The 13,903-nt window shown below is 57.6% G+C and overlaps 1 protein-coding gene across 5 annotated transcripts in view; it reads left to right on the forward strand.

The window, feature by feature from the left end:
- GRM4 (glutamate receptor, metabotropic 4) overlaps positions 1-11,570 on the forward strand; it is a 135,059-nt gene extending 123,489 nt beyond the window's left edge. For all 5 annotated transcript variants that reach the window (XM_011945437.1, XM_011945435.1, XM_011945439.1 and 2 more), the window contains 2 exons: positions 5,344-5,590; positions 10,713-11,570. In XM_011945437.1, the coding sequence (XP_011800827.1) occupies positions 5,344-5,590; positions 10,713-10,762 (297 nt within the window). In that variant the 3' untranslated portion in view covers positions 10,763-11,570. The remainder of the gene's footprint in view (positions 1-5,343; positions 5,591-10,712) is intronic.
- The last annotated feature ends 2,333 nt before the right edge of the window (positions 11,571-13,903 follow it).

A 13,903-nucleotide genomic window follows, 5' to 3' on the forward strand; every position in this document is an offset into this window, starting at 1 on the left:
GAGACTCCATCTAAGGAAAGGAAAGGAGAGGAGAGGGGAGGAGATGAGAGCGGAGGGGAAGGGAGGGGAGGGGAGGGGAGGGGAGGGGAGCTGTTAGCATCAGTCTGAACTCCCAGGGATGCCTAGTTTTCAGTGAGGCAGCTGCCAAAGCTGCCATGGGATGGGGTGCTTGTCATGTGGAGACACTTCACCTAACGGCTGTTAGGCCCCATGGCAGCTGGTGAGGTCTCATCATCTCCTGCTTACAGATGAGGACACAGGGGCACAGAGAGGGGGAGTGACTTGCCTTGGTGGCACAGCTGGACTTGACCCCACTTTGTCTAACTTAGGAGCACCCCCCTCATCCTGAGCACACCCTTCCCCCCTGCAGCTCTGGGATACCTCACACCCTGGGACTTCCTTGGTAGGTGCCCACCTCTTTTCCAACAGCTCCTCAAGGGTCATCTTCCAATAGGGGTCCTGTGGGGGCCCTAAGAGGTAGACCTTGGGGCTGGCAGTGAGTGTCCTAAGATCTGAGATCTGACACTGGGCCTGCTTCAGCAGGGGGATCCCACCTTGCATGTCTGAGCCAAGCAGCCGCCATGCAGCCACGGCGCCCGACCCGTGCTGTAAGCTGGGTCTCTGGCCTCCACCAGGCCTGCTGTGGGAGGCCCTCCCTGCTGAGTGCAGGTGCAGGCAGAGGCCCTCACGCCTCTCAGTGCTCATGGGCCCCGTGGAGCCAGTGGGGAGGCCATCCCATACCCCAGGAAGCTGGCAGCTTGAGAAATTACCCTCAACAATACCAGGAGGCCCCTTCCCACACCTCCTCAGGAAGTAAAGGTACCTGGCTGGGAGGCCCACACGTGACAGTTAAGCCCCTCCCTCCACCTTGCCATAATTCCCCCTGGCTGCCTTCCAGCAGCCCACTCCCCAGTGGGGTCCCTGTCATCCCAGGATATCAGGCCCTCTGGTCTCCAGATGTTGCAACCCAGCCCCCAACTCAGCCTCCCTACCCTTTGCAATCTCTCCAGGTGACCTACCAGCCTCTGATTCCTGCCTTTTTAGGAGGCTCCCCCAGCCAGCCGTGATGATGAAGGGAGTCCCTGAGATGATCAGTTCATAGGCCCAGAGAGGGACAGGGACTTGTCCCAGGTCATATGACAGGCTGGCGTCACACCGGTGTGCTCTCTCCCTGGTGTCCCAGGACATCGGACATATACCTCTCCCACTCTGGGCCTCTGAATGGGAGGGGGCAGAGGAGATGCGCTCTGAAGTTCCTGCAGTTCAGGCTACCAGGCTTCTTAGAGACTCAGGCAACCTGGGGCTGTGTCTGGGCCATGTCATGCCGAGTTGCAAGATGTCCCAGTGCAAGCTGCAGGTCTGGCTGCTAAGTGTGTGTGTTTGCATGTAGATCAAGCGGGGTGTGGCTGTTGTCAGGAGTTGTGGTGTGCCTGCAGAGGTGTGTGTGTATAGACGTGTGTGTGCCTTTTTGTGCATGTACATGCTCAGTGGTGCATGTGTGGTGTGTGTGTGCACGGGTGTGTCCCCATGTGCATGCAGATTGATTGGGGATGGGTTGATGGGTGTGCTGAGGGGTGTGTAGCTGCTGGTGTGTGTATGGATGTGTAGGTTGAGTATATGTGCCCAGGAGTGTGCACACAGTGTGCAGATGTGTGAGTGCAAGTGTTAGTGAGTGTGTGCAGGTAGATGTGTGTAGATGTGTGTAAGTACATTTGTGTCTATGTATATGTGCCCATGTGTGAAGGTGTATGTGTGTGTGTGTGAGCCCAGCTGAGTCAGATGTAAGTGTGCAGCTGTGAGGTCAGGTGTGTGTGTCAATGCAGGTATGTACATGTATATTGATGTGTGTGTGTGAGCAGGCATGCATGTATTCACACATGCACTTGCACACTCCCCGAGGGTTCAGGTGCTGGCACAGAGTGAAGCTGTCTGTGCCGCTCTGGTGAGCAGGCGGCTGGATTTCCCAGCCTTAGCCCGGATTTCCAGGGCTTAACACCGCAGCCATTTGGCATTACACTGAGCGGGCTTTCTCCACTACGTGGGGTTACTGCTCAGTCATGCTTGGGCGGGATGTGGCTGCAGAGGCAATCAGGGTGTGGGGAAGTTCATTTGTCTGGTTTGTACAGATTCGGAGGATCTCGGTTGCCATCAGGGTCAGCCTGCAGAAGCACAAGGCAGGCAGAGCTCCTTGGTGCCCCCACCGGGGCCCCTCAAACCCTGTACCCCCAGGCCTAGCACGAAAGCAGGAAATTCATCATCCATATCTACAGCTGCTCCTTCCTGTGCCCTTTCCTCACCCCAGGTGTCCTCTGCCCTCCCGCATCCAACTCAGCTCAGACAAGCTCCTTCACTGTGGGGAGCACATGACTAGTGAAGTTGAATGCAGGATTCCTCACGGAGGACGGAGTGCAGCGAGGGCCCATCCGCACAGGGGAGCAGGGATGCTGGGAGTTCAGGCACCAGCGGGCTAAGAGGTGGGTGGGTGGGAGAGGAGGGGAGATCATAGCCCGAAGGCCGTCTCTCACTCTGCCTCCCTTTAAGACCTTCTTGGTGCCTGGGTTCAGCCCCTCAGGAGTGCCTGCTGGGGTCTAGACCACTGTTTCTCTGATAAGGGTTAACCTGCTACCACCTCCTGGTGGCCATGTGTGCCTCCACAGAGTAGGGCTCCAGAAACAATGTCTGAGCCAGGGGCAGGTTCCCATGGTAGGGCTCAAATTCCATTCCCTGGGGCAAGGATCGGAACTGGCGGTGTACAGGGCCCCCGCTTCTGCTGTGTATAGGGCCTACCTCCCAGCTGGGGATGGCTAGAGGAGCCCCCAGGGCCCGTGCTGGGAGGGAGGGTTTTGATCTGTTTATATCCCTTGAATTTTGTTTGCAGAAAGGCTCCTAGGCTGAAAAACAAAATAGAACAGCACACCAATGACTGTGCCCATGTGTTCAGAGTTGACTATATAATTTTCAGCGCCCAGCACAAAATGGAAACGCAGAGCCCACTGTTCAGAAATTATCCACCATTCAATATGGTGGCAGCAGGACCTTAAACCGAGAGCTAGGCACAGGCCCCTGGGTGAGTGCACAGGTTGTGCTCTCAGCACTGGCCCTGCCTGTGTTCATGGAGGGGCATCTAGTGCCCAAAGGGGAGGAAACTTGTTAACATCCCACAGTGGGCTGGGGCAGAGTAGAATCTGGAACCCAGGACACTGACCCTCAACATAGAACTGTGTCCCCTGCAAGTGTTCCTCTGCCCAGAGAAGGGCCTCTATCCCTGGTCCCGCCAACTCCATGTGGGCCCAATTGCACTCCACCCATCAACAAGGAGCAGGCAAAGGGTCTAAGATGAGTGTCTCACCTGGAACACAACCCCTATTCCCAAGAACCCCCAGTGTGAGAGGAGAGCCAGCCCTGCCCTCAGGGAACTCTGATGTAATGAGGGAGAGGGAGACACACCTTGTCCCCAGGGAACTCCCAGTGCCATGGTGAAGACCCAGATGACAAGCTTCTTCTCCATTAGCCCGAGACTCTATGATATTCCCCAAGTGTCTGTTTTAATGCTCTAGAGCCTGTTCCTGCCCTCTCACTCTGGCCACCAGCCCCATCTCGGGCGGGAGAGGTGTCCAGCATGCCCCCACTGGCTGGTCATGACCTTTCCCTCCAGGAGAGCTCCATGCCCAGGGGTGAGAGTTAAGTGGTGTCTGAGGATGGAGGCCTGTCTCTGTCTGGAGGGGCGCGTGCTCACTGGGGGACAGGCTTTCATTTCCCCTGGGCCTGTGACATTTTCCTGAACCAGTGGCCGCTCTCGGCCTCCTTCCCCTCGGAGCTCTGCCTGACCTGGGCCACGCCAGCCTGGAGGCTGCACTTCGAGGAGTGTCAGCGCCTTGGCTTGGGCACATCATGGCTGTCCAGTCATGCCTCCGTGTCCCCCATGTCTCTTCTCCTCAGTTTCACCTCAGTGCCTGCAGTCACTAAAAGCAAGTTTCACATGGCTTCATGGTCTGTGCTTGGGGTAGCCTCATGGTTTAGGTAAGGTAGCTGCTTTCATCTCATTACACTGAGGGAAAAACTGAGGCCCACAGAAGGACAGGATTCTCCTTTCAGGCCCTACAGCTTCTCCAGTCCCTCTCCCAAAGGTAGGAAACCCAGGACAGGGTGCTGGAAATGAAGGTCATCCCATCCAGTGTCATGAGGCATTTATGGAGGGGCGTGCAAGGGACAGAGAGGAATATAAGAAGAGGAAGACCTGGTCCCTACACGGGGGGTACTGCCAGATGAGGCCAGGGCCCCTCTGCCTTCAGGAAACAAGTCCAGACCTGTGTCCACGCTGCCGGTCTGGGTAGAAGAAATGAAGGGTATCATGGGGGCCCATAGAGCTGGGGGTCAGGAGAGGCTTCCTGGAGGAGGTGGCACATCAGCCACGTACCAGGGCAGGACTCAGGCCCAGAAAGCAGATTTGGGGAAGAGCATTTCCTGCTTCCACAATCGTGCCCAGACCCAGGAGGCCTAGCCTGGGTCTCCTTTGGTCCCACCTTGGCTGAGGAGGTTCAGAGGGGCGGCTGAGGCCTGGAGGACCTGGAGGAAGGGAGAGGCAGGGAGGGGAATCCCAGACAGGGACAATGGGAATTGCCGAGCCCTGCCTGGAAGGCCCTACTATTGTAAAATGGATTATCTGACACCCAGATTAATGGGCTTTCATTTTGCTAAACATCTGTCACCGTTAGTGCTGGTGAGCGAGCATGAAATGAGCTCTGCTGCCACCATCATATTGCGATGGGTGCCAGGGATCCCGTGCTCTGCACTGGGGACGGTTGGGGGGCAGTCATTGAATGCGGGCCTGGTCTGAGGGGCTGTGACGTGGCCACTGGGTGTTGTTCCAAAGCACCAAGGGGTGCTCCTCTCGCCCTCAGCCCTGAGAAGGGCCGGCTGTGGTCTCCAGAGAGCCTCTCCTCAGGCACGCCGCCTCCACATAGCAAATAACAGCAGTAACCTGAATTGGCACTTACCATGTGCCAGATGTTTTCCACACTTTTAAAACATTTATTAAGTCACTTAATTCTCACAACAGCCGTAGGAAGTAAGTACTATCATTATCATGTCCATATTACACGTGAGGAAACTGAGGCACAAGGACGTGACACATATCCGATATCACACAGCTGGAAGTAATGAGCCGAGATTTGAATGCAGAAACCCTGGTCTGCAGTCCCAGCTCCAAGCCACGACTTCCTTCTGCCTGAAGGCAGCGGGATGCAGGGTGGGGTCCCCAGGTGCGTCTCTGGGTGGGAACTGGCGGAGGTCAGGGCTCACACGGGGTGGAGCCTGCTCTGATGCCGCCCTGCCCTCCGCCAGCTGTACATCCAGACGACGACGCTGACCGTCTCGGTGAGTCTGAGCGCCTCGGTATCCCTGGGAATGCTCTACATGCCCAAGGTCTACATCATCCTCTTCCACCCGGAGCAGAACGTGCCCAAGCGCAAGCGCAGCCTCAAAGCCGTGGTCACGGCGGCCACCATGTCCAACAAGTTCACGCAGAAGGGCAACTTCCGGCCCAACGGCGAGGCCAAGTCTGAGCTCTGCGAGAACCTCGAGGCCCCAGGTGAGTGCCTGGTCCCGTTCCGCCCCCTCGGGCCCCAGGCCCCGCTCCTTTTGCAGCAGGTCGGCTGAGCTCCTGCCCCACCCCGCCGCTCCCTACCCCGATGCCCCATCCTGGGGAGGCGGTGGAGGACGCTGGGGGAACCCTGAGGCTACAGGTGGGAGCCAGCCTCTCAGGGAGAGCCCTGAGGCACTGCATTAGAGCCCGTTCTGTCCTGCCCCTCCTGGTGGCCTGGAGAGAACCTGAAGGTTTCCCCAGCCTGTGCCCTAGCAGCACCCTTCCAGGGATCTGCGCCCCACCCCAAGGCAGGCCACCAGGGGGCGCCTGGGCCCTGAGGGTGAGCGGGACCCCAGGATTTCCCTGTGCTGGGGCACGGGTCTCCACCTGTGTCCTTTCAGCCCCTCTGGGAGAAGGGGTCGTCCCAGGGGCCCTGCACACTGGCCTTTGGTAACCTGATGGGGTGGGAGTGGCCCTGGGCAGCTGTAACACCCAGCTTGGCTTTGTTCGGCCATCCCCTAGCAGGCACCTGAGCAATGGGGACCCGGGACATGAACTGGCCAGGACCGGTGAGTGAGGGCAGGGTGAGGCAGAGGGACCTACAGAACTGCCTAGTGGTGCTCAGGTAGCCGCCTGTCTGGGGGACTGTCTGAGGAGACCCAGCAGGAGAGGGTCATGCTTTGTGGTGGGGGAGGGCACCAGGCAGGGACCTCGGTGGCTGAGGGGCAGGCCTGCAGTCTGGGGCTGGCCAGAACAGGTCCCTTCAGGCTGGTTACAGAGCAGTGCCACCATCTTTGCCAACTTCCCTCTTCCTCAGAGATCTAGCCTGTGCTCCTCTGTTGTGGAGCGTATACCAGCTTCTGACACCCTCTCCTCTCTGATCAACACCCCTTATGCCTGTGTGTTCCCTTTCCCTGCCCTGTGACCTCTGGTTCTTTCCAGTCCTCCTCCTCCCCCTAGAACACCAGCTTCTCCCCACCTACCACTCCGGGGTTCCCTTCAGGTGTCATGCTGGCCCCCATACAGAGCAGGGAAGGAACAGAGGGGCGCATGCGACTCCTACCTTTGGCCTTCCATGTCTACCTGGATGTCCAGAAACCCCAGCTGAAGCCCCGACCAGGCCTTTCTGCCTGACTGGGGACCCCGTCCCTGCTTCAGTTTTCCTCCTTCCCGTGGAGACCTCCCTTCTCAGGTCCCAGGTCCCGTTCCCTCCAGGCCCCCTCTCTGCTGCATGCAGGAGCAGGTCTGTCAGATGCACTTTTCCCCAATGCTCCTGAGAGTTAGTGGATATTAGCCTCTCCCGGAGGTGACACCCGGACCTCAAAGGGTGACACCATGGGTGCTGTGACAGGGCAGAGGGCCCCATAAAGGGTGGGGCCCTCACAGAGAGCTCTGATGGCTCAGTACTGGTCCTCTGCCTCTGCTCCAGCCAGTCACCTGGGAACATGGGACAATTACCCACTCCTGCCAGAGAAGGAGGGGTGTGGAGGCCTGGGGAGGGAAACCCCGTATCCCCAGGCCCCTGCTTCCTGCCCAGAGGAGCCTGGGGGCCTCCAGGCTGTGGAGCAGCCCCCACGGGGCTCACTTCCAGCTGCTCTGGGGTTAGGAGGGACCGAGGGGTCTGCGGTCACCAGACCCCCTGCAGGCCTTGGCATCCTCCCCCCTGAAAATCTTAGGGGCTTTCATGGTAGGGAAGTTAGGGAGCCCCTCTCCCTACCTCCTATGTGAAGGCCAGTGGCCAGCACCCTGTGCCCCCACTGTCTCTCAGCTCAGTGACAACAGAGGCCATGGAGGCATCGGGCAGGAGCCAGGTGATTAATTCTGGGGGCAGCCGGACGGTGGGGGTGTGAGCAGGAGGAGTGGAAAGGTGTCACTCCTGTGGAACAGGGACATTTTTCACTCTGTCACTGGCAGGCTACATATCTTTAAACAAACAACAGAATAAATAATTCAGGGGCCTGATTGCAGGCAGATTGGGTGCGGAGACAAGGGGCGACAAATGGGGGCTGTCAACCAGCGCCTAGCGCTGCCTGGCTAATTGTTATCTGCGCCTCCGGCAACTGAAAACCAGCAGCCAGGGCCTGTTGTCAGCACCGGGTGGGCTCAGGGCCTCGGCCCATACCCCTCGGCCTTCGCCTCATACTGAGAGCGTGCGGGGAGTGTTGCTGTCCCTATCCGGCCCCCACTGCTGGAGTAATTCCAGCCCCGCCCTTCTGCCCAGCGTGCTGCAGGATTTATAGAGTGTTCCGTTCACCTCTTGGCTGACTCCACCTGGCGTTTATTACCACCCCAGTCTTACAAATGAGAGAATCTCGGCTCTGAGAAGGTCAGTTTGTTAGAAGGGCCACATGGCAGGTGTTGAGATTTCCCCATAGCATTGCAGGCAGGACTGGACCCCGAGTTTCCTGACTTCTGGCCAGAGCCTTTCCCTTGGAGCCTCACTGTTAGCTCGTGGGGGCCCTGGGCAGACTCACGGCTCCCATTTTCCAGCTTCTGGAACCTGTGAGCTGGGTTTTCTAGGGCAGACAGGTGGGGCATTAGAGGAGAGCAGAGGCCCTGCGGTCCTTCCTCTCCACACTTTCTCTAGTCTGCAGCTGCCCCTGCTGCCCCTCAGCTGCCCTCAGGCTTGCATCCCCTGCAGTCAATGGAGATTTTGTTGTGGCTGCTGAGAGTTTTTTTCACCTCTGAGCCAGGAGCTGCTGGGTTTTACAGGCTTGGAAGCTGAGTTTTATCAGTTCCCCCAGGGGGTGACGGAGCCCTGGGAAGTTGATTCTCACCAGCCTGGCCTGCTGTGATTCACATAGCCACTGCTGCTGTTTTTCTGACCATGGGGGATAGAATGGCGTGAAGATGTTGGGGGCAGTTGGAAGCCCCTCAGGAGAAGTAGTTTAGGCAAAAAGACCACTTGCTCAAGTTACAGGCAGGGAAACTGAGACGCAGCAAAGAAGGGGAAGAGCTGCCTGAGGCTCAGAGAGAGTGTGAGGCCGCCCTGCAACTAGAATCTCAGTTCCTGCCCTCAGGGTACTGATCTGTGCCGATCTCCCTCTCACACCTCCTGCCATCCCAGGCCACCTCCTGGATGCTGCCCCCCCCTCAAACGGACCTTGACCTGTCCTGTGGTCCCTCTGCCCTCTGCCCTCTTGGTCATCCAGAACCCTGGAAGGTCGTGGGTCCTTTCAGAGGTGAAGGTGGGAATTCTTCATGAGCTGTAAGGTGTCATGCTGTGTTCTTATTCTTTTTTTGGATGTTGTAGCACCATTTTCTTCCACTGGCAGCTATCCAGGTAGCACCTAAACCTTGAAACTTGCCCACCACCATCCGGCTAAGTGATTCTTCATCATCTGCTTGAATTTTTCTGTAGACAGGGAGCTCATAGGCCACTGACTCCACTCAACTGTGGCCAGGAGAAAGTTCTTCCTTTAATTGAGCTGGACTCTGACCTTCATGCCTCCCTACTGGTCCCATGGTGGACCCCTCTGCTCACCCCGTCCCCAACCAGTTTGCTTCCTCCCCATGTGATAGACTGATAGTTGGACACCGAACTCCTGCCTGTGTTAGTGGGCTTCCAGTTACACTGCTGTGACCAAGAGGTCCCAGAACTGAGCAGCTCAAATCAGACAGATGTTTGTTTCTCTGCTGTAATAGGACATCATGAGTGGGTGGGAGTGGGGACCCAGGATCTTTCCATCTTGTTGCTCCATTGGCTCCCTGAAGATTGAGGCTAGATGACCTCAATGGTTGTTCTGCTCATGGAAGGGAAAAGAGAAGAAGCATGGGGGAAAGACCCATTTTAATTGAATGACATGGGAGCTGCACACAGTCCTTCCATGTGTATTTCATGAGGAAGAACACAGTCAGGTAAGGCCTCACCTAGCTGCAAGGGAGGCTGGGAAACCTAGTCCTTCAGAGTCATGTGCCCAGTGAAATAGGGGAGAGAGGACTGGGGGGACAATTTGCAGACCACCACACTTGTCCCCCAGTTTCCCCTTCTCCAGATGACCCTGGCTGAGTCTGGCAGATGTGCCTCCTTTTTGAGCCAACAGATCCCGACCGATAGTCAGGGCAGCTTTAGGACAAAGGGCAGCTGGTTTCTCCCACCCACTGCTTCTCTCCACACTCGTGGATCAGCTCCTGCTCCAGGCAGCAATACTGCCCTGATTACCACCACTGAGCCAGCTCCTAGGCCACTGAGGGAGGGCCTAAACCCTGGCTGAACAGGACAAAACCAAGGGTCTGGCCAGGCCCCTCACCCCTCTGGCCTTAGTTCCTCATCTGTCAAGTTGGGTGATGCTTCATTGGCTGCCTCACTAGGCTGCTGTGGGGTCTGCACTCTGGAGGGGTGGGGGACACTCACACTGCTCATGAGAGCTGGTGGAGTAAGGGCCAGAGGGACAGGGGCAGATAATAGGGGCTCAAGACTGAGGGAGACGGGGGTACCGAGAAGTAGAAAGGATGGATGCTCAGAGGACCCTGGGGATCCGGGGGACTTGTGTTTCCTTGGGAGTGGAGCAGAGGGCTGAGTCAATCGCATGCCTCAGTTTCTAGCCATGCATGGCCCCACTCTGGTTTTCATTATTTATTTCCTCTGTCCCTGTCCCTCACTCTCTTCCCCTAGGCCACCGTTCTAATGTATATTCCTTACATGTGCGCATCCAAATTGCGTGTGGTTGAACTTCTGAAAGACTTCCCTTTGATAATATTTTAAGGTTATATGATGTCATAAAAAAAGGTTTCTTTTGAAGTCTGGTAGAATTAGGAGGTGGCAGGGGCCCCATGCTGGGGAGCCCCTCACACGGGAGTGGGGTTTGGGGAGGGAATGCTAGAGGAAGGAGTCATCTCTAGAGTAAAAAGGGAAGAGGAAAGGCATTCCAGGCAAGCAGCCCAGTCCGGCAAAGGTGTGGAGGTGCGAAACATGGCCCAGTCCCTGGGTGAGGAGCTGGGAACAGCAGGAGAAGCCCAGGCGGGGCCGGTGCAGTTTGGGGCAATGTTGATAGCTCAGCTCAGGACTGGATGCCATGAGAGGTGGGGAGCTATGGTAGGTTCTTGTGCAGGGTTATGCCCGTGTGGAAGGAGAGTTTGAGAAAAGCAGCCCCTGACTCCTGGGTACCCCTGGTCTCTCTCCTTCCAGCGCTGGCCACCAAACAGACTTACGTCACTTACACCAACCATGCAATCTAGCGAGGCCATGGAGCTGAGCAGCAGGAGGAGCCGTGACCCTGTGGATGGTGCGTTGGGCCAGGGCCACACCCAAGGGCCCAGCTGATGTCTTGCCTGCCCGTGGGCACCCACGGACGTGGCTTGGTGCTGAGGACAGCAGAGCCCCCGGCCGTCACTGCTGGCAGCCTGGGCAAACTGGGTGAGCGACAGGAAGACGAGGGGCCGGGGCAGTGCCAGGCTACCACAAGAACCTGCATCTTGGACCATTGCCCCTCCCGGTCCCAAACCACAGGGGCTCAGGCCGTGTGGGCCCCAGTGCTAGATCTTTCCCTCCCTTCGTCTCTGTCTGTGCTGTTGGCTACCCCTCTGTCTGTCTCCAGCCCTTTCTTTCTGTTCTCTTATCTCTTTGTCTCACTTTTTGCCTCTCTGGTGTCCCCGACTGCTTGTGCTCTCGGCCTTTTCTGTGTCTCCTTTCTGGCTCTTGCCTCTGCCTCCTCTCCCTCATCCTCTTTGTCCTCAGCTCCTCCTGCTTTCTTGGGTCCCACCTGTGTCACTTTTCTGCCATTTTCTTTCCTGTTCTCTTCCGCTTCATTCTCGTCCAGCCATTGCTCCCCTCTCCTGGCCACCCTTCCCCAACTCACCAAACCTTACATGTTGCAAAAGAGAAAAAAGGAAAAAAAAAATCAAAACACAAAAAAGCCAAAACAAAAACAAATGTCGAGTGTGTTGCCAAGTGCTGCGTCCTCCTGGTGGCCTCTGTGTGTGTCCCTGTGGCCCGCAGCCTGCCCGCCTGCCCCGCCCATCTGCCGTGTGTCCTGCCCGCCTGCCCGCCTGCCCCTCCTGCTGACCACACGGAGTTCAGTGCCTGGGTGTTTGGTGATGGTTATTGACGACAATGTGTAGCGCATGATTGTTTTTATACCAAGAACATTTCTAATAAAAATAAACACATGGTTTTGCACCTGGGCTTCACATCCACTGAGGGTCCTGCCGTGGGACCCCAGGCTCAGCCTGCAGCTGGAGGGCCTGGACCTAGAGGGAAGCGGGAAATGGGCTCTGGAGACCCAGGGCTTGGGGGCTATGGAGACTGTTCCCTAGTCTGGGATCTAGTGCGCTGTGGAGGGGCCAGATTTCCAGGTAAAGGGCAGGGACATTGCAGGAAATTCCAGGAATCGGCACCTAGTAGTCCCTTAGTTAGGGGGGATGCTCTGTCCCTTGCCCTGCAGCCCTGGGAGGGTAACATTTCTGCCTTGCCTGTCCTCTGTCCCACACCCCTCACACCTGGGACTGCCCTTCCATCCCCGCCCCCATAACCTGCGCCTCTCTCCTTCCAGCCAGAAAGTCCTCTTCTTGAGAAGTTAGCTTCCGGGGCTGCCAGCACTCACAGCCGTCCCCTCCTGCTTCTGTTGTCTCCAGGCTCGAGTGCTAAGATGATGTGTGTCTATTGTGGAGATCAGTGTGTTGCGTGTGTCCACGTGGGCCCACAAGTGCCCGGCACAGGCATGGCCGTGTGGCTGTGTTGGCTGCGTGTCTGTGTGCACGCCCAGCGCATCCATGCACATGCGTGTCTGTCTTGTTTGAGTGTCTGATCGTCTGTTTGGGTCCCGGTGGCTCGTGCAGATTCCTGTCTCAGGCCCATGGCGAGTGTTCACCGCAGCTGGCTTCCCTGGCAGGTTGGGAGGTGGGAAACAGGAGCACTTAGGGGCTGGGCTCTGGCTGGGGTAAATTATAGAGCCAGCGACACAATGGGGCCATAGGCAGCAGCTGGAGCCCGGGCTGCCTGTGCCTCCCCCTCCTGCCCCGCCCCTGCCCTGCCCCGCCCCCTGGTCCTGCACCCCCTCCCACCTCCAGGCTAGCTGACAGCGCTGTGGAGCACAGTGGAAGGGACTGGAGGAACCCTGGGCAGGGGGCCAGGCAAGGACAGGGTGTGAGGGTGTGTGTAGGGGTGAGGCTGGGACACTGAATTATGCCAGGTATCATGTCTTCTCCATCAGCCCACTCTTACTTCTGGCCTGGGCATCTCACACACCTGTGTGTAGGAAATCTCTTCTTCCTCGGGGTCTGTGTGCAGCACCTAGTAGATGCTCAGTAAGTGTCTGTGTGAGGGATGGAGACAGGAAAGGAGCGCCTCACTGATCATCTTGCAGAAGGTTCCTAAGACGTCTGCCCGGGAAAGATTCCACCCAGTGCTCCAGCCCGGTCAGGCAGAACTAGGTTGCCAGATCACGGGTATCTGCTGAAAGCTTCCAGGGCAGTGGGGGGGTGGGGGGGGGGTAAGGGGTAGGGATGGGGAATGCAGAAGGGGGTACAACCAGCTCTCCCCCAGGGTGACTGTGGCAGCACCCCCAGCCTGGGCATCCTGCCCGCTCTGTGGCTTACACCCCTCCTGAAGTGATTGCTGCTCTGAGGCTGAAGGCTAGGTCCAGGGCAGGGCCTGCAGGGGTTTGATGCTCAGCCCAGGACTTGCCTAGGTCCCCCTACATCTGTGGGACCCCCATCTAGGTTCCAACGGGAGAATCACCTCTCCAAGGGGGCTGCTGCCCCTCGGCTCCCCTTGGCTCTCAGGGGGGGCCCTCAGGGCCTACCAGTCCCCTGCCAGTGGGGAGAAATAACCCTGCCCTCAGGGAGCTTCCAGTGTGATGGAGGAGATACAGCAGACTGTGTCCCAAAGTAAAATGACTGTTAGAATGAGGTGGGTGGAGGAGGGAAGGCTTGGGTGAGTGTGACTTTGGGCATCTGAGCCTGGGGTGCAGAGGTGGGCTCTGTGGGCCTGAGGTGGACAGAAGGGAACCAGGCCCTAGCAAGACTTTTGCCAGCTAGACCTGCTGCAGCGGTTGGGAGGGTGGGTGCTGCTGGGGTCCTGGATCCATCACCTAGAAGGCTCAGGCCAGTGCAGTCAGGACTGGGGCCCATAGCTGGCCTGGGTGGGACCTGCCCTGATGCCTGTGGTGGGAGGGACGCCTGGCCCTTCACGGGTGGCTTGGCTCCTCGCCTTTGTTCTCATCCTCAATTATCAATGACCAGAGAAAGCTGCTAAGTATCTTCACAATGTTAGACTTCAACAAGATAGGGGGTTCAGGGTCCCTGGCACCCTGGATAGGGAGCCAGCGGCCCCCAGAAACCTTTGCTGCGTGCAGGGGGTATGTGCTTACCCCTGCGGCC

The sequence above is a fragment of the Colobus angolensis genome, unplaced genomic scaffold, assembly GCF_000951035.1.
Source record: "Colobus angolensis palliatus isolate OR3802 unplaced genomic scaffold, Cang.pa_1.0 Scaffold24, whole genome shotgun sequence".
In the NCBI taxonomy this organism is placed as follows: domain Eukaryota; kingdom Metazoa; phylum Chordata; class Mammalia; order Primates; family Cercopithecidae; genus Colobus; species Colobus angolensis.